This window comes from Salvelinus fontinalis, chromosome 30 (assembly GCF_029448725.1).
Source record: "Salvelinus fontinalis isolate EN_2023a chromosome 30, ASM2944872v1, whole genome shotgun sequence".
In the NCBI taxonomy this organism is placed as follows: domain Eukaryota; kingdom Metazoa; phylum Chordata; class Actinopteri; order Salmoniformes; family Salmonidae; genus Salvelinus; species Salvelinus fontinalis.
This window is the reverse complement of record NC_074694.1, coordinates 30,064,122-30,083,545: the sequence shown is the minus strand read 5'-3', so window position 1 is coordinate 30,083,545 and position 19,424 is coordinate 30,064,122. Positions and strand designations below refer to the sequence as shown.

At 43.1% G+C, this 19,424-nt stretch overlaps 2 protein-coding genes across 8 annotated transcripts in view; both read left to right on the top strand.

Annotated features, from left to right (window-relative positions):
- mprip (myosin phosphatase Rho interacting protein) overlaps window positions 1–4,370 on the top strand; it is a 66,595-nt gene extending 62,225 nt beyond the window's left edge. For 2 of the 3 annotated variants that reach the window (XM_055890416.1, XM_055890419.1), the window contains 6 exons: window positions 1,288–1,447; window positions 1,538–1,651; window positions 1,790–1,876; window positions 2,016–2,181; window positions 2,427–2,512; window positions 3,293–4,370. In XM_055890416.1, the coding sequence (XP_055746391.1) occupies window positions 1,288–1,447; window positions 1,538–1,651; window positions 1,790–1,876; window positions 2,016–2,181; window positions 2,427–2,512; window positions 3,293–3,361 (682 nt within the window). In that variant the 3' untranslated portion in view covers window positions 3,362–4,370. Of the gene's footprint in view, window positions 1–1,287; window positions 1,448–1,537; window positions 1,652–1,789; window positions 1,877–2,015; window positions 2,182–2,426; window positions 2,513–2,929; window positions 3,002–3,292 lie in introns of all 3 variants that reach the window. The other variant, XM_055890417.1, reaches the window with a different exon arrangement.
- Window positions 4,371–6,141: 1,771 nt separating this feature from the next.
- si:dkey-94l16.4 (retinoic acid-induced protein 1) lies at window positions 6,142–19,414 on the top strand. Of its 5 annotated transcripts, XM_055890407.1 has the most exons (7): window positions 6,143–6,402; window positions 7,897–7,922; window positions 8,106–10,681; window positions 12,551–12,644; window positions 13,532–13,581; window positions 16,345–16,418; window positions 16,670–19,414. In XM_055890407.1, exons 3-6 carry the CDS (start codon window positions 8,111–8,113, stop codon window positions 16,390–16,392), a joined length of 2,763 nt encoding a protein of 920 aa, XP_055746382.1. In that variant the 5' UTR covers window positions 6,143–6,402; window positions 7,897–7,922; window positions 8,106–8,110; the 3' UTR covers window positions 16,393–16,418; window positions 16,670–19,414. The 5 variants fall into 5 exon arrangements, with proteins under 5 accessions (XP_055746386.1, XP_055746382.1, XP_055746381.1 ...); XM_055890411.1 differs by lacking the exon at window positions 7,897–7,922 and having other exon boundaries at window positions 6,142–6,402; window positions 8,106–10,666; XM_055890406.1 differs by lacking the exon at window positions 7,897–7,922 and having other exon boundaries at window positions 6,144–6,402.
- The last annotated feature ends 10 nt before the right edge of the window (window positions 19,415–19,424 follow it).

Here is a 19,424-nt window from a genome sequence, read left to right as displayed (position 1 = left end):
GCTCAGTGCAGCCAGCCAAGCACCATTGACCGTTTTGTTTTTTGCTACTGCAATTTCAGATAAAAACTCAATAAAACATGTCTCAAATATAAGGAAACAGTCTATACATTTCAGCTGTTTCATAAACATTGATCTGTTATGATTTTTACTGTAGGAGTGTTGGGCTCAACAAGACAATTCTGTTTCTACTGCCCTGCTTGGAGGGAGGGAAACTGTCGGGCGAGTGTCGGGCGCTACTTCCCGACGTAGCGGTCGAGACATGAGAAATTGGCAGCTTTACATTACAGTAATAAGTATATTCTTTAGATTTCTTTCGATACCTTTCGACAATCTCCTATTTTCGTCAATGAAAATAGGCTCTGTTCATTATGAAGATGTCTCTGAGTTTATACGGGGTGGGCTGATAATTAGTTGCGATGACGTGTGAAGGTATTTCTCCTCACCTGCCCAATCTGCAAAGTGCATGATATCATATGACACATAGTTCACCTCAGTCACAGGTGTAACTGCAGATGTCCTATCATTGCATATTATGAACAATTTTTATTTCCTGTCAGTTTGAGCAGCAAAACAGCGTTGGGGGAAAGTTGTCCATCTGTCAAAATGGGGATATTCAAGATAAATAACTTAATTTTGCAATGCTGTCTTTTTCATTCAAGTTCAAACCCAACCCAGAGCCATGGGAATGAAAGGTTGGGCAATGCCAGTATGTGAATGTGAATGGCTGTGCCTTGCCAGCTGTAACTAGGGCAACCTGGAACTGCGGTGGCAGCTAGTGACCTTGCCAAGGCTGGAATTACAGACAGACACAGTTCCAGTTCTGTCAGGCCAAGGGCGTTTCATCAGTCTGTCTGGTGTTTATTAAGGAACTGATTAGGAGCAGTCTGGCTCGGTCTGTCTAGACTCTAGATACATTGAAGCACCACTCCAGTGTCTGGCCAGAACTAAAATATGAAGGAAGGAGTTTTTGTAATTTCCTCCTTCTGTATCGGAGTCTGGCTCCTTACAAGGCATTTTCCTACTCACCCTACAAAATGAAGGAGTTTTCTATGCTCTGTGCTACTATTTCCTTTGGTCAGCTATTATGAGGGAAACGAGAGCTTAGCATGGTCTTTGGTTGAGTTTCCTGAGTGTTACAAATATAAAGGTATGGTATTGGTTGGGTGAGTGTTTTGCCTTGTATGGTCTGACTTACCGAGTGTTTTCCTGTGTTCTCTCTCACTCGCTTTCCCTCTCACTTTCTATTTCTCTCTCTCTCTCCCCCCCCCCCCCCTCTCTGTGTTACAGAGAGGAGCTGTGTTCATTCCAAAGGGAGATCGAGGTGCTGTCGGAACAGTATTCTCAGAAGTGCCTGGAGAACGCCCACCTGGCCCAAGCCTTGGAGGCTGAGAGACAGGCCCTCAGACAGTGTCAGAGGGAGAACCAGGACCTCAACGCACACAACCAGGTGCACACACACACACACCCAGGCACACACACACACACTGATAATAGTCCTCACACTTACCATGACACCTAATGTGCCTTGTGTCTGTAGGAGCTGAACAACCGTCTAGCTGCAGAGATCACTAAGATGCGCTCTATGGCGACTGAAGACGGGGGTGGAGACACCTGCAACGTCACACATGGGAAGGAACTGTACGAGCTAGAGGTAAGCTCTTCTCGAGGTGAACCCAAGATTGGATTTGATTTGAAATTAGCTGAACTCTTCCTGTTTGTCAAAAGGGTACATTTCTTTATGCACAGCTGAAATTTGCCACTGAATCTTAGTTTTCCTCTTCCTTGCCAGGTGATGTTGAGGGTGAAGGAGTCGGAGGTCCAGTATCTGAAACAGGAGATCAACTCTCTGAAGGATGAACTCCAGGTCGCCCAAAGAGTAAGTCCCAAGACCCAAGTTACCTGCAACTGCTTTTTATAGTTTTTCAATGTATTTTATACTATTTTCAAAAATGTTCAATGCTGAGGTTGTATTCCTCACCCAACCATCCTAAACCATGTATCCTTCGTCCCGCCAGGATAAGAAGTATGCAACGGACAAGTACAAGGACATCTACACAGAGCTGAGCATCGTGAAGGCCAAAGCAGAGAGAGACCTGGGGAGGCTCAGAGAGCAGCTGCAGCTGGCCCACGAGGCACTGGGGGAACCCTCACTGGAGGAGGTGGAGAGGGCAGGAGGATACGGTAGGAATATAGAAGACTTTCTATCCTTCTACTCCATATGTGTGCTATAAATGACACCCTATTCCCTACATACTGTGCTACAAATGGCACCCTATTCCCTACATAGTGTGCTACTTTTGACCTGAGCCCTATGGGTTAGGTTAAAAGTAGTGCACTATATAGGGAATAGGGTACAAGTTCAGAAGCTGCAACTAGCCCCTTTTTCCAAATGACTTGTTGTTGAAGAAGCTGTCTTATCTCATCAGATATCATGAAGTCCAAAAGCAACCCTGACATTCTCAAGATGGCGGCTGCTGCCGCAAAACGCTCAGAGCGCACCATGAGGTCAAAGGTACGTCTTCTAAACACCTGAGTAAGACATCTGAAAGTGATTTACACAGTAGAGGAGAAGTTTCCCGCAGCTGAAGGTTGTGTATGGAAACTGTTCAATAGGAACCAAGTGCCATTGACCTGTGACACACTGCCACCTTCTGGTTAACTACTGAATTGCACTGCAACTTTTTACTTCCCCAGCATGTGAATGTACTTTATTGGGTGGGTTATTGGGCCTATAAGGATGCAGCAGTTTTGTTATATTACTCTTAAAACCTTGAAACAATCCCTTTGTGCATCTATTTCAGTGTGGGTTAGAATGGTTCTATCAGATGTAGAAAAAAAGTGTAGCAAGTCAGGAAACCTGGTAAGTGTGGTGAGGTGTGTTTCACCTCTTACTCTCACATGCCGGTGTGTTTCCCCCTTCTGTCCTCAGTCTGTGGCTCGTGACATGCCCTGGGACAGCTAGGGCTGCCTGAGGACCTATAGGCCTACCCTTCTCCTTTAGGTAATTTACCCAACCAGACTACAACGAACAGGATGCCAAAATCACACATCGTTAGTGGGTTTGAATGGGAGCACCTTTTTTAAAATTTGCTGCCATTGGGACCTTACAGAGAAATATTACTTTAACCAGAGAGAGAAATGAGTGCACGTCTCTGTGTGGATCATTGATGATATTCCTCTCTGTTTGCATCAATCTGCTTCCTCAATGATTCAGTCCACATTAGTCACAATTAAACCTGGCCATGGTCATTAACAGTTGTTTTTTTGTCTCTGTTTCTCTCTCTGTCTCCAGAGTCTTAAGGAAGGGCTGACTGCCGAGCAGCGACTCCATCTGTTTGACAAAGACACTAAGGAGTTCTGACAGCGTCGCCTGCCTCGAACCGCTCCACCCACATTGCTGCATGTTTAGAAAGCCCACTATATTTTAGCTAGGGAGTTACTTATTTAGAAACACACTGGTCACCACACACATCGTATATTAAAAAAACATGGTATGAAGATTGAATTTTATGTCTAGACTCAACATTCCATGCACTTCAGTTACTGTGACATTTTGTTCGTTTTTTGTTTTCAGCGCCATGTCTTACTGTAAATACTCTGTACTGTTTTTAATGAAGCATCTATCATGCAAACACTAAAAAAAGATGGCTGTGTAAGCTACTGTTTTAACTCCTTAGTCTGTGTGAATAGCCGAAGGAATAAGTGTAATGTTGTAATGGCTAAACACAACTACATAATGAGAGAATAATTACTTACATATTGATGGAATAACTACTTACATAAGCAAACCGTAGGAACAATCTTGCCTTCAGGCCTGCGTATTATGCTAGGTGAGGTCAGTATGCACATGTTAATTCTTCTTTCCACCCCCTTATCATTTCAGCATAGATTACTGTCTGGCTCAGTAAACAAGCTATGGAAAGAAAATGTTTGCCTGCATCATTGTACAAGTAAACTATCTGCTACATTGGATGTTGCTCCTCCATTGTCTGAGTTGTTGGCTTGTATATGATTAATATTAACATCATAGAATGTTTTCTGAAACATAGGACCATTTTTAAATTACCCCTGGAAGGTGACTGCTGAATAAATACATTATGGATGGGATTTGCTGATTATACTATAAATATATACATTTATATAATTGTTTTCCTTCTCTGTAATCTTATTGGTCCAGCTGTATGGGAGGATGAGTTGTTGGAGTCGGTTTGTATGTAGTCTTGTTCAGTGGCAATCTCTTTGTATTTATTTAAGTGTTTTTGGATTATTGTCTCACATGCCATTCCCTCTGTACTCTACTATTGTAAATATACAGCCAATGTACACCAACTGACAACAGGTTTATTAGCAATAAATATTTTTGCACCCTGTCTTTAGTTGTTTTCATCTACTATACTGTATTAATCATTTTCCAAACTGATTAAACTAACCAGCATTAAGTAGTATTATTATGTAGTTAAATTACATTGATCATCTACACTTCTTTGCAAAGTTCAGATGTGAGAGGACTGCAGTCATATACTGTAGGTTTCCTATCAATAACTTACCCTATACAGTGCATTCGGAAAGTATTCAGACATTGACTTTTTCCACATTTTGTTACGTTACAGCCTTATTCTAAAATGGATTACATGTATTTTTTACCTCAATCTATGCACAATACCCCATAATGACAAAGCGAAAACCGTTTTTTTGAAATATTTGCAAAATTATAAAAAGATGTGAAACAAATACCTTAGTTACATAAGAATTCAGACCCTTTGCTAGGAGACTCGATATTGAGCTGAGGTGCATCCTGTTTCCATTGATCATCCTTGATGTTTCTACAACTTGATTGGAGTCCACCTGGGGTAAATTCAATTGATTGGATTTGGAAAGGCACACACCTGTCTATATAAGGTCCCATAGGTGACAGTGTATGTCAGAGCAAAAACCAGAGCCAATGAGGTCGAAGGAAATGTCCGTAGAGCTCTGGGACAGGATTGTGTCGAAGCACAGATCTGGGGAAGTGTACCAAAAATGTTCTGCAGCATTGAAGGTCCCCAAGAACACAGTGGCCTCCATCATTCTTAAATGGAAGATGTTTGGAACCACCAAGACTCTTCCTAGGGCTGGCTGCCCAACCAAACTGAGCAATTTGAGGAGAAAGGCCTTGGTCAGGGAGGTAAGAACCCAATGGTCACTCTGACAGAGCTCCAGAGTTCCTCTGTGAAGATGGGAGAACCTTCCAGAAGGACAACCATCTCTGCAGCACTCCACAAATCAGGCCTTTATGGTAGAGTGGCCGGACGGAAGCCATTCCTCAGTAAAAGGCACATGACAGCCCGCTTGGAGTTTGCCAAAAGGCCCCTGAAGACTCTGACCCAAGAAACAAGATTGAACTCTGGGCTAAATGCCAAACGTCACGTCTGGAGGAAACTTGGCACCATCCCTATGGTGAAGCATGGTGGTAGTGGCAGCATCATGCTGTGGGGATGTTTTTGAGGCAGAGACTGGGAGACTAGTTAGGATCGAGGGAAAGATGAACGGAGCGAAGTACAGAGATCCTTGATTAAAAACCTGCTCCAGAGCGCTCAGGACCTCTAACTTGGGCGAAGGTTCACCTTCTAACAGGACAACGACACTAAGTGTAACCGATGTGAAATGGCTAGCTAGTTAGCGAGGTGCGCACTAATAGCGTTTCAATCGATGACGTCACTTGCTCTGAGATCTTGAGTAGTTGTTCCCCTTGCTCTGCAAGGGCCGCAGCTTTTGTGGAGCGATGGGTAACGATGCTTCGAGGGTGGCTGTTGTCGATGTGTTCCTGGTTCGAGCCCAGGTAGGGGCGAGGAGAGGGACGGAAGCTATACTGTTACATAAGCACAAAGGTTAATCAATTTTAGAATAAGGCTGTAACAAAATGTGGAAAAAGTCAAGGAGTCTGAATATTTTCCGAAAGCACTGTATATATGTGGACACCCCTTCAAATTAGTGTATTCGGCTATTTCAGCCACACCCGTCGCCGACAGGTGTATACAATCGAGCACACAGCCATGCAATCTCCATAGACACATATTGGTGGTAGACTGGCCTTACTGAAGTGCTCAGTAATCACTCCAGTCAAACTCCACACAACATTCATGTCTTGAACGCTGCCCGCTTTCCTACCTTCCCATAATGCTTCACTGTGTTCGCCAGCTGACAAATGCTGTTCTTGAAGTGCAGCTCACGCGCGGAGAGTAGCAAAGTTGCTACAGCCAGGTAGTTTTTATTTATTTTTTATCCCGTTTACAAATGTGAAATTTTTTAAAGATATAGTTTGGCGTTTTATGGTACTAGCAGATGGGGTCTTGAACGAGATGTTGGGTGGGACTCACTGTTGAATTGGACGTTTCTAAAGCCCCCCCACTCCTTCCCGTTTGGGTAAGTTTCAGTCTCCGGCAGCGCAGTATGCTCGCTCTTTTGTTTCATATGAAGGGCCTAGCAAGTTAGCTTAGCAAGTTAGCTAACCACGAATAAGTCAACGAGGGTAGTTAGCTAGCTATATTCATCACTCCGCCGTTATGTGCTGGGAGATCGATCCCCAAAGCTGAGTGGCACTAAAACCAGCAAATTGTCAAGTATTTTATTATGATAGACACCAGCCATCCACCCATTGTTTCACAATAAGCTAACGTTGCCATATCAGCTACAAATGAACTTGTCATGTCAGATCCAGCGCAGAGCATTAGCTAGCTGGATAAGTGCAGTTTGTGGTACGCGGCTAACTACCTAACTTTGGCGTAGCACATCGCGAACTGGCTACATTTGATAACCAGAACAGCACTTATCCTGTTTACTATGTGAAGGTATCGTGTATGGTTAATGTAATAACTAGCGAAGTAGCTAGCTAGCTGTTCTTGTAGTGGCACGGATCATTCTTCACATTTGACTGAGTGAAGACACACAAATGTAGGTAATACAGGACTAATGGGTCGCGCCTGTCAGCTGTCATTCCAGCTCCGGTGAGTTTAGCTAATTTACGTTAGCTAACTAAACATAAATGTACGTTCTATTCGTTTGTAAGAAGGCAGAGGATTTCGAAGCCATCTGTCAACTTGTTATTTTCTCTTAACACTATTTTGGTGTATTTCCAGCAAACACTTTTCTGATTTGACCACTTTTTCCAACTCCGCTTGGTCACTACACGCTAGTGCAATTTGGTTGTTCAGTATTGACTCATTTGCATAACTCGCGCGACACTAATTTACACTAATCTTCAACAGTAGGGAAAACTGAGTGAACTTTGACAGCCAACGGAAACGTTAGCGAACCTTTTAGGTTTTAGGTCTGACTTGTAATTTTGAACACTGAAAGTTTGCACTTCGGAGATTTTACTGAAGATGGGCACATTTAACTTTCTAGTTCGCAAATCATCTAATCTTTTTGATATAACTAGTTGATAAGTTACTATGTAGCTAACGTAACGTTAGCTAGCTAGAAGGATAAAGCCATAGAAAGTTAAAATCCACTGCTGGCGAATGTGCTTCTGGATGATGGAACCTATCCTGGAACCTGACGTTGAATTGCATAGTATTCAACGTCGGGCATAAATGAGGGTTTGGATCAGGAAAGTTTCCTCTCATTAACGTTACCTCTACAAGCCAGAACCTTGATTAACATGATATGTTAACTTACTTTACCGGTTGTCTGTGTGATTGGTCCTTTTGGGGGTAGGAATGTGAATCAATATATCCACAAGAAAGTGTAATTACATCAACTTTTCAAGTGCTGGTAGTGCATTCAGATTTATCACCTGAACCATATAAACATGTGCATGAGCTCAGCAAGTATGCATGTGCTTTGAAAAGTTATTTATATTTATACATAATTATACTTTACTGTGGATATTTTGTCTCCTATTCCTACCTGCAAAAGGACCAACCGCATGGACAACCAGTAAAGTAAGTTAAAATATAATTTTATTTAACATTCTGGCTTGTAGGGGTCGTAAGAGGAAACTTTTGATCCAAACGCTCATTTATGCCTGAGTAGAATTCAAAGAAATTAATTGTCAGGTTTCCAGGCTAGATGGAACCCAAAAATGATTTCATTGTCAACTTTTCTGTATTTCTGCTCAATTTCAGTTGCTATGGAGCAACCACATGGGGACTCAGATTTACAGCCCCAAGACCTCTCTTCCACCCGTAGCCTCCCTGCTGCTATAGACCTGACCAGAAAAGGTGAGGATTGCCTCGTAAAAGTCAACTCCATGAAGGACCTACAGGTGGTCAAGCCGCCAAGCTGGTACCCAGGCTCTGGGAGCAGCAAGGGACTCTCCTTCCCAGAAACTGAACCCAACCACAGGCTTCAACCAGGAGACCAGATCCAGCCGAATGATGCCTTCTCCAACACTACAGTCACGCTCTCCTATGTAAGCAGGTCTCATATCTTTTCCACTCATGACTCTCTCTCTCACCATTCCTCTCTCTACGGCGTACCATCAATCAGCAAGTTTTCAACAATGGATGGCTACCTGCAGCAGATGGACAGGCCGCTAAGCTTAGCGCCTCAGTCTGAAATGTTTGACTCTATGCCTCCAGCCCAGGTGATGGCTGAGAATGTGGCAGGGGTGTGTCTGATGCAGCAGTGTCATGAAATCAACAGCAGTCGAGTTGCCAGTAATGGAAGAGTGGAGAAATACAATCCTCATCAGAGAGCGAGTTCAATGGAACACAGTCTTTCTCAGGACGCAGACAATGCAGGACTGCAGAATGGGAGGAGTAGTAGTAGTAGCAGCAGCAGCTGGTCTCATTCTGCAATATGTATTGATTCCTCTCCAGAGCCTCTCATTACAGACATGGAGGAGGAAGGACAAAGGGCTGACTCAGAGGTTCTCTTTCTCATCTCATCTAGAACGGAGGAGCCTGTCCTCATCCAGGACAGCATGAGTCCCAGGGACCTGTGTTCTCATAGTAGGGAGTATATCAGTCCTCTGGAGGACACGGTCTCTCCCTCTGCTACCTCACTGGATGATGTAGAGAATGTGTTCATTCTGCCGCAGGCCTCCTGCTCACCCAGCTTTGAAAATGATGGTGATAATGCATCAATGTTAGATACCAGCAAGGACTACCAGCAGCCAGGACATAAACCCAAGGCAGATTCAGAGCCTATTGTTGACTTGACAGAAGACAAGAGCACTCTGGCAGAGGTTTTAGAAAATAAACCAAAGGAGACGACTGCTTCTCACTTGAATGGTAATGCAAAGGCAGAGCAGAGGACTTTTGAGAGGAAACAACTCCCCCCTCGCTTTGGCAGGGGAACTAGGTTAGAGGCCATAGTGATGAACATAAACCCTAACTGGTATAAAGTATCCACTAAGAAGCCCAAGGCCTCAAAGACCCAAACCCAGCCTCCGACAAATCCCCAGACTCAGAGCAGTCCATCTAAAGCCGATGTTAGTCCTAACAAACAGACCTCATCTGTAGGGAAGAAGAAAGTCCAGAATAAAGCAGCATCTAGCTCAGAGGGAGAGACTAAAGTAAAGGCAGCTGCAACGAAAGGCCGGATGGATAGCATTAACAGGAACACAGACAGTTGTAAAGAGTCTACATCAGATCCTGAACACACCTGTTTTTCCAAATATCCACACAACCACAGCACATCTCCAAAAACCTCCAGCCCACCCTTTGCTCCAGTCAAAGATTCGGAGAAGGAGTCGGCACACAGAGAGTCAGATCCCGAGCCCTCTGAGGTGGATGTACTGACTGTATCACCGCCACTTAAAACATCTCCAAAAAGCCCTGGGAAGCATAAAGCGAAGACTGCATGCAGGGAAGCATCTTTTCCCACAGCCAAAACAGCGAAGGCGACCCCCGCTCCCAAGAAGAAACGGAAGAAACCCAGACTGGGCAAGTTTTCCTCTATTTTCTCCCCTCAGGAGCCTGAGATAAAACTGAAATATGTCAACTACAAGGAGGAGAAGAGGGATATGAGGAGGGACACATTCTCTCCTTTCATCCACATGGGCCTTAAACCCTCCTCCACCTCCCCTGCCAACTGTACTGTCATTAACTACCCTGAGGAGGAGAAGCCCAGGCAGAAGAAGGGTCAGGGGCAACAGCAGGCTGGAGGCTCAGGGTCTGGGGGTTTCATCCCTGGGGCTGTACCCTCCACCTCCTGCCTCCAGCTGGGCCGCATCTCCACCCATAGCCAATACCACAGCTCTCTGGTCTGCTGCCTCTGTAGAGGCTCGGCTAACGCCATGGACCTGGGGGACCTCCACGGACCCTACTACCCTGAGGGATACAGACCCAGCGCTAAACCCCCTGCTAGGACCCCAGGCCTCAAAGAAGAGGAGGATTTCAGTGACTCTGACTCGTCCTGCAGCATAAGAGGCCGGGGCAGAAAGTGTGCTCGGCCCCCGGGGGTACCCTGGCCCCACAAACCAGGTCCACGGCTGAACCAGGATGGCCTGCTGGGGAGGTGGACTAGCGACAGCGATCCTTCAGGCAGCCCTGCAGCAAAGAGGGCCAGGATTGAGAACGGTGCTGGGGTTACATCTGAGGCTGCAGTAGAGGACTGGTACAGCCCCCCTGTGGTGCCTCTAGTCCAGTGTGAGTACTGGCTCCACGAGGACTGTAGCATCTGGTCTGCAGGTGTGTTTCTGGTGAAGGGGAGGATCTACGGTCTGGAAGAGGCGGTCAAGGTGGGTCAGGAGACGGTAAGTTTAAATCCTGGAGCCCAGGAATAGATGTGTCTGTTTAATTGAGTCTCTATTGATTTATGATTGGGGTGTATACGTTGTGTTCGGAAAGTATTCAGACCCCTAGACTTTTTCCACATTTTTTTACATTACAGCCTTATTCTAAAATGGATTACATAGTTTTTTCCCTCAATCTACACGCAATACCAAATAATGACAAAGCAAAAACAGTTTTTTAGACATTTATTAAAAATGTAAATATCACTATACATAAGTATTCAGACCTTTTACTCAGTACTTTGTCGAAGCACCTTTTGGCAGCGATTACAGCCTCGAGTCATCTTGGGTATGACGCTACAAGCTTGGCACACCTGTATTTGTGGATTTTCACACATTCTACTCTGCAGATCATTTCAAGCTCTGTCAGGTTGGATGGGGTGTGTCGCTGCACAGCTATTTTCAGGTCTCTAGAGATGTTTGATCAGGTTCATGTCCAGGCTTTGGCTGGGCCACTTAAGGACATTGAGACTTGTTCCGAAGCCACTCCTGCGTTGTCTTGGCAGGTTTTCATCAAGGATCTCTCTGTACTTTGCTCCATTAATCTTTCCCTGACTAGTCTCCCTGTCCCTGCTGCTGAAAATCATCCCCACTGCATGATGCTGCCACCACCATGCTTCACCGTAGGGATGGTGCCAGGTTTCTTCCAGATATGACGCTTGGTATTCAGGCCAAAGAGTTCAATCTTGGTTTCATCAGACCAGAGAGTCTGGTTTCTCATGGTCAGAGTCCTTTAGGTGCCTTATGGCAATTTCCAAGCAGGCTGTCGTGCATTTTACTGAAGAGTGGCTTCCGTCTGACCACTCTACCATTTAAAAAGAAGAAAATGTACTTAACCTTTTATTTAACTAAGCAAGTCAGTTAAAAACAAATTCTTATTTACAATGACGGCCTACCGGGGAACAGTGGTTTAACTGCCTTGTTCGGGGGCAGAACGACAGATTTTTACCTTGTCAGCTTGGGGATTTGATCCAGCAACTTTTCGGTTACTGGCCCAACGCTCTAACCGCTAGGCTACCTGCTGCCCCAGATTGGTGGTGTGCTGCAGAGATGTTTGTCTTTCTGGAAGGTTCTCCCATCTCCACAGATGAACTCTGGAGCTCTGTCACAGTGACCATCGGGTTCTTGGTTACCTCCCTGACCAAGGCCCTTCTCTGATTGCTCAGTTTGGCCGGGCGGCCAGCTCTAGGAAGAGTCTTGGTGGATCCAAACTTCTTCCGTTTAAGAATGATGAAGGCCATTGTGTTCTTGGGACCTTCAATGCTGCAGACATGTTTTTGTTACCCTTCCCCAGATCTGTGCCTCAACACAATTCTGTCTCTTAGATCTATGGACAATTCCTTTGACCTCATGGCTTGGTTTTTGCTCTGACATGCACTGTAAACTGTGGGACCTTTTATATAGACAGGTGTGCCTTTCCCAAATCATATCCAATCAATTGAATTCACCACAGGTGGACTCCAATCAGGTTGTAGAAACATCTCAAGGATGATCAATTGAAATAGGATGCACCTGATCTCAATTTGTCATTATGGTGTATTGTGTGTAGATTGATGGGGGGAAATGTATTTAATCCATTTTAGAATAAGGCTGTTACGTAACAAAATGTAGAAAAAGTCAAAGGGTCTGAATACTTTGACTGCACTGAATGTAGTGTTCTTTATCTCCCATAGGGAATATGTCTGTTTTAGCCATATTTTTACAATTTGACTTTTATCATGTTTTTGTAGAAGTATCAGACTTCTGTTTAGCAATGTAAAATATTATAGCAGCTTGTATTTTGGTCTTGGCCTATAACACAACCAACTAATTTATATTTTGTGTTTTCAGACATGTTCTCGCTGCCATAACCCGGGTGCCACGTTGGGCTGCTTCTTCAAAGGATGCCTCAACAAGTATCACTACAGGTGTTCTCTACAGTCAGGTGAGTCTCCCCCTCTGCCTTGTCCCCATTCCTAGCTTGGGACCCTACTACGTCTGCTTAGTAATGGGCCCAGTTCAAATACTTGTGCCAAAGAAGGGAGGAGGGAAGGATGGCATTTGGAAGCATCTCAACCAGGCATCCAGGACTAGGGAGTATACTGGGTCTTCACATAAGTCTGCCATGATTCTAATGCAGGATTGTGTGTATAGTCACTTCCTGCTGTGTTGACACCTATTAGTTCTCCAGCCAGACACTAGCTGCTACAACATCTGACTGATGGCGCAGAGTACTTCTAGTAAACATTACCCAGCCTAGTCTAGCAGCCGAGACAAGGGTATATTCATCGGGAAGCAAACGGGCTGAAATGAGGAGGAACCTGAATTTCTCCAATAAGAAACACTCGTTTTCGTCTTTCCGTTGCAAAACGTTTTGCTACGGATTGCACCGTAGCAAATAAACCCCAAAGGGCATTAGACTACAGAGGACCCGCAGTCTGTTGCGTGCCAAGGCTTTCAAATGGGACGTGGTTGCAGTCAGCCCAAAAGTTTGAGCCACCTCAGTGACTGATAATATTCGTAGTCTTTTCTGAGACGTGATTCATCATAATGTTGCTTTATATCTGTATCTTATTCAGACATCCAGCCTTGTTCCCTGATTGTCTATTTTATGTGCCGAATGCCATGTTTTGTGCCACAGTCTGGTAGAGTAGTGTTTCAGTTGAAGGTTAGGCCTAATACTGTGGTTCAATAACAGCAAGGGCACCCCAGCTCCACGGACATGCCCTGTATTTATCTGTAGCCTGTTGGTGTGTGGTTCGGCTACTGTTTGCTATTGAGCCATCTGATGAATCGCTGTCTTTATTGATCCAAGCATTCTTCTCCCCACAGACTGTGTCCTCAATGAAGAGAACTTCTCCATGAAATGCACCAAGCACAAGGTATGAATGGTTGATTAATTGAAGCGACTGCTAGGTTTGATCCTTACTAAACCGATCTCTCGCTGTGTGTGTGGTTGTCAGTGATTTCAGTCTCACTGTATTGTACAAATATTTTCTTTGTGGAAGAGTTGAAGCTGGCAAGAAGCCAACAATTTTGCAATCCTCCATTTTACGATTTACTCGCTAGAATGAAGTATGGCTTCAGTTCAGCATTGACTTCTTCCACATTTTGTTGTTACAGCCTGCATTGTAAATGGATTAAATAGATTTGTTTTCTCACCCTTATATACACAGTAACCCATAGTGAAAACATGTTTTTAGAAGATTGTGCACATTTTATTGAAAATGAAATGCAGAAATATGTTTATTTATTCACACCCATGAGTAAATACTTTGTAGAAGCACCTCTGGCAGTGATTACAGCTGTGAGTCTTTCTGGGTAAATCTGCAAGAGCTTTCCACACCTGGATTGTGCATCATTTGACCATTTATTATTTTCAAAATTCTTCAAGCTCTTTCAAATTGCTTGTTGATAATTGCTAGACAATCATTGTCAGTTCTTTCCATAGATTTATGTCGATTTTTTTTAAAGTCAAAACTGTAAGTCGGCCACTCAGGAAAGTTAACTGTCTTCTTGGTAAGCAACTTCTTGTTTTAGGTTATTCCCAGTCTGGCCCTCATACCATCATGGCCACCTAATCATCTCCAGCTTCCAATTGGCTCATTCATCCCCCCTCCTCTCCCCTGTAACTATTCCCTAGGCCGTTGCTGTAAATGTTCATCTTACCTGGTTAAATAAAGTATTGTCCTGCTGAATGGTGAATTAATCTCCCAGTGTTTCGTGGAAAGCAGACTGAACCAGCTTTTCCTCTTTTTTTTCTGAGCTTAGCTCCATTTTACGTTTATTTTTATGAAAAACCTTCCAGTGTTTAACGATTACAAGCATACCCATAACATGACGCAGCCACCACTATGCTTGATCAATATGGAGAGTGGCACTCAGTAATGTGTTCATGTATTTGGCCAAAACATAACACTTCTGTATTCAGGCCTATTTGTTGTGCAGCGTAACTTTTTAATGCCTTGTTGCATACAGGATGTATGTTTTGGAATATAAATGTGTATACTGTACAGGCTTCCTCCTTTTCACTCTGTCAATTAGGTTAGTATTGTGGAGTAACTACAATGTTGTTGATCCATCCTCAGTTTTCTCCTATCACAGCCGTTACACTATGTAACTGTTATAAAGTCACCATTGGCCTCATGGTGAAATCCCTGAGCAGTTTCCTTCCTCTCCGGCGACTGAGTAAGAAGGACGCTTGTATCTTTTGTGGTGTAGTGAAACACCATTAATAGTGTAATTAAAAACTTCACCATGCTCAAAAATATATTCAATGTCAGGTAATTTTTTTACCCATCTATCAATAGGTAACCTTTTCAAGCCATTGGAAAACCTACCTGTTCTTTGTGGTTGAGTCTACATTTGATATTCACAGCTTGATAGAATTATCTATAAGGTCACCCAATGTGTGGGGTACAGAGATGAGGTAGTCATTGTAACTTATTATGTGACTTGTTTAGCAGATTTGTACTCCTGAACTTATTTAGGCTTGCTGTAACAAAGGGGTTGAATACTTTGATTCAAGACATTTCAGCTATTTGTTTTTAATTAATTGGTAAAAAAATAAAATAATAATACACATTGACATTATGGGTTATTGTGTATAGACCTGTGAAATAAAATCTCAATCCATTTCAAATTCAGTCTAACACAAGATGTGAATACTTTCTGGAGGCACTGTACACAGTTCTAGAAAAACCAGAAGAGAATGAACACTGTACACAGTCCTAGAAAAACCAGAAGGAATGAACACTGTACACAGTCCTAGAAAAACCAGAAGAGAATGAACACTGTACACAGTCCTAGAAAAACCAGAAGAGAATGAACACTGTACACAGTCCTAGAAAAACCAGAAGGAATGAACACTGTATTCAGTCCTAGAAAAACCAGAAGGGATGAACACTGTACACAGTCCTAGAAAAACCAGAAGAGAATGAACACTGTACACAGTCCTAGAAAAACCAGAAGAGAATGAACACTGTACACAGTCCTAGAAAAACCAGAAGAGAATGAACACTGTACACAGTCCTAGAAAAACCAGAAGGAATGAACACTGTATTCAGTCCTAGAAAAACCAGAAGGGATGAACACTTTACACAGTCCTATAAAAAACAGAAGGGGATGAACACTGTACGCAGTCCTAGAAAAACCAGAAGGGGATGAACACTGTACACAGTCCTAGAAAAACAGAAGGGGATGAACACTGTACGCAGTCCTAGAAAAACCAGAAGGGATGAACACTTTACACAGTCCTATAAAAAACAGAAGGGGATGAACACTGTACGCAGTCCTAGAAAAACCACAAGGAATGAACACTGTATTCAGTCCTAGAAAAACTAGAAGGAATGAACACTGTACACAGTCCTAGAAAAACTAGAAGGAATGAACACTGTACACAGTCCTAGAAAAACCAGAAGAGAATGAACACTGTACACAGTCCTAGAAAAACCAGTAGAGAATGAACACTACACAGTCCTAGAAAAACCAGAAGGGAATGAACACTGTATTCAGTCCTAGAAAAACCAGAAGAGAATGAACATTGGGATTGGATTTCTCCAGACCTTAGCCACTGCGAGTATTGTACAGTACACTGACTTTCAATGTTACATTTTTACTTTCACTGGGATTTTGTGTGTCCCCAGAACAAGTCATTCAAAGGCCCTCCTGGGAACAGAAGAGATGACAGGTGACACAACCAGGACACAGACTACACATGGTCAGTGGTTCTGTTACGTTATACACAACAGCACCACCTCTCTTCTGGTCTTTGTCCCCACAAAATCCAGCATTACTGACCTGTGTGTGCGAGTCACACATCATACATTATTGTAACATTCTTTAATAACAATGATGGTAGTGGGGCATTTCTGTGTATATCCAAATCATGAAGGGGTAAATGTTTAAATATCTTTGTTTGGAAACATGAATGTGTTTCTTTCATTTATTTATTTCTTTATTCCGTTCCAGGGTGTTCCGCAGGGTTTCTCCTATGAGCCCGGTGACCATGGCGACACTGGAACACTGTCCTCTGATTTGAAAGCTGGCTTTCTACTCCTCCTGCTACTTGTCCTGTTGCCTTCAACAAGTGATACACTGTGCTGCACAAACTATGCAGAAGACCACGGCTGTCCTATTGTCCTGTTACCTTTGTCCTTCTCATGGGACTGGACAGGTTACGGAGGCTGCTAGATGGGCCAATGACTGAACAGAGGAGTTGGGTGCGGGGCCCAAAGCCAAGGTCACCATTAGAAAAGAGATGTGTTCACGTCGCTTACAGTGGCATGCTAAGCATGTGCTATTGTTTTGTAATTATTTATTATTAGGAAAAAGGATTCTCCCTTTTTTTTTTCTTTTTTTTTTTTAATGTTGACAATACAATTGGAGATATTTAATTTTATAAAGATTTGTAAATATGTGATTTATATATTGCTTATTTATTTTTGGGGAATTTTGTTGCTTTTTTTTTGCTTTGCAATTGACCTGGAGGTGTGTTTGTTATTGAAGGCCGGTTGGGTTGTGTTATTTGACGGGTCAAATAGGGTTATTTAACCTGTATGTTTTTGACACGCAACGACCCGAGCAGACTTCCATAGTTTGTGTGTGTCTTAAGTTATTAGTAAGAACCAATGCTAAATATTCGACTTGTTAGAGGAAGTGATGGTCGGATAGGGGTGGTGTGGAGACAGTACTGAATGGTCTAGTTTTTAGATCATCCCCAAGTTTCTCTACAGAACCATTTCTGATTACAATACATGTACTTGATAATATCTATTCATAAAGACCATACTTTGCTACAAGACTCAGTTGACAGGTTTATTCTTATGTGATGAAAATAATACCGGATTCATCTGATTTTAGTTCTGATTTACAGTAGGCAAGGTGTGCATTTCAACTGATTTTACTTGCACTATGTTTTGTAAGCACATTTGTATAGTGGATATGAAGAATTGAGGGAACTGTAGCTTGTGTGTATTGTTCATTAATCCTGTGACTACTTCCTCTAAAGAGGATGGAAGTTGCTGAAAGCACTTTGGAGAGGCACTTGCTGTGGCTGCAGTATTATCTCCAAAGCGGACTCACCCTGGCCTGTAGCATCTAATTCAGGCACTGCCCCACATAGTTGTTGGTATCTTCAGTAGAGAGAACTTGTTCATCTGTTTTCATTCCATTGACACCATTCCTGTATTTATCTCACTGACACAGCTGTCTGAGACTGAAGTGATTGGTCCACACCTTCATTACCGGTCATCTGCTCTTGGCTTTCCTCTTCTGTTTTTTTACTGAGACTAACAAATAATTTTTCTTCTAGAATTACATTTACAATGATAATGCAAGCCAATACTGCCAATAGCTTACACATGCATTATTTGTTTGAACAGGGGCACATGCTAGGACCATTCAACCATCACAAGATGTAAACTGACTTGATTTTAGATGACCTCTGTTGTCTGTAGAATTCCAACAAGTATAGGCCGAAGCGCTACAGTCAGTCTAGTTTCTAACCATCGACCACATTTTGGGCTTTACATCAACCTTTACCAGGTAGCTGTTGATTTGGTCAGCATGGTCATCTTCAACCTTCTCCATTAACCTGTCTGTCTGAAGTCGAACCCTCGGCTGAACTCTCCTAAAGCCTTAGCACTGCTACTAGACCTCTAGATTGTCCTACTCATCTTCACCAGCTTTGTTGCAAAGACAAATCAGTGGGTGTCCAGTACATTGCCTTCTGTTGGACATCCACACAGCTAACCAGGGCAGCTCGAATGCTCCTGCTGCTGTAGATGTAAACCAAGCAGGTCTGATAGACTGTACATTTAGAGATGTCACTGTGGTTGGTTAATGTAGGTTGCGCTGCCTGGCGGTTAGTTTCTATGTGTACTTTTCCATAGTGACAGCAGAGGCAGTGCTGTTCTATCTGAGACCAGTGAAGTCTACAGGGAGACCGAACAGCAGTGACGGTGAATGTTACAGTAGGCCGCTCCCCGGGAGAGGATTCCTCACACAGCAGGAGATACACGTGTGTGTCTGTACCAATATCCACATTAGTATAGCACCTAGAATGAAGCAATGTATTGGGCATGAATTCTAAGTGGTATGACTATTGGAATGTAGCTAGCTACACATAAAAACCTCTTACCTCCATATCTGGTTATATTGTGCCATCTGTCGTTTATGTATGTACTGCAGTGAAACAGATTTAGTCAAATACTTAGCAAAATGAGCGCCAAACGCTCTGCTGTTCCTTATTGTCATAGCTGCTTTATTTAATCAAACTGATGCATTGTACCAGATGGGGCATTTGGATTGTTATTTTCATGGTTGTAAAATGGGTTTGGTTTGTAATATTGTTTTCATGTCTAAATCTCAGGGCTGGGTCTCAATTATTCAAATGATTTGTGTTTTTGTTCTGACATATGAAATGTTATCACACATTGACTGGAGCAATGCTATCAGTAGCAGGATATTGATCATCACAGCAGAGGCTATGTGTTGGCTACTATAACCTTTTCTTTACAGTCTACTGGTTAAACCTGTTCTTGATACAGTTGTCAGTCAGTTGTGTTATGGGTAACGTTTGACAAGGCTGCCAATGTCACTTCTTTCCATCTTTATTTTAAGGTGACTTTACAGGTGTTATTTTGTACTGTGTGGGTTTACCCCTGGCTAACAGAGCTAGATGTAACTGTAAAATAAATATTTTGTTGCACCCTTTTTTTTGTGT

What these genes read in the sequence shown, in the direction of transcription:
- si:dkey-94l16.4 (XM_055890407.1), top strand. Translation starts at nt 8,111, where the DNA reads ATGGAGCAACCACATGGGGACTCAGATTTACAGCCCCAAGACCTCTCT. An exon ending in TCAAGGTGGGTCAGGAGACG is followed by an intron (nt 10,682 to 12,550) that starts GTAAGTTTAAAT and finishes TTGTGTTTTCAG; the next exon opens with ACATGTTCTCGCTGCCATAA. An exon ending in CAGGTGTTCTCTACAGTCAG is followed by an intron (nt 12,645 to 13,531) that starts GTGAGTCTCCCC and finishes TTCTCCCCACAG; the next exon opens with ACTGTGTCCTCAATGAAGAG.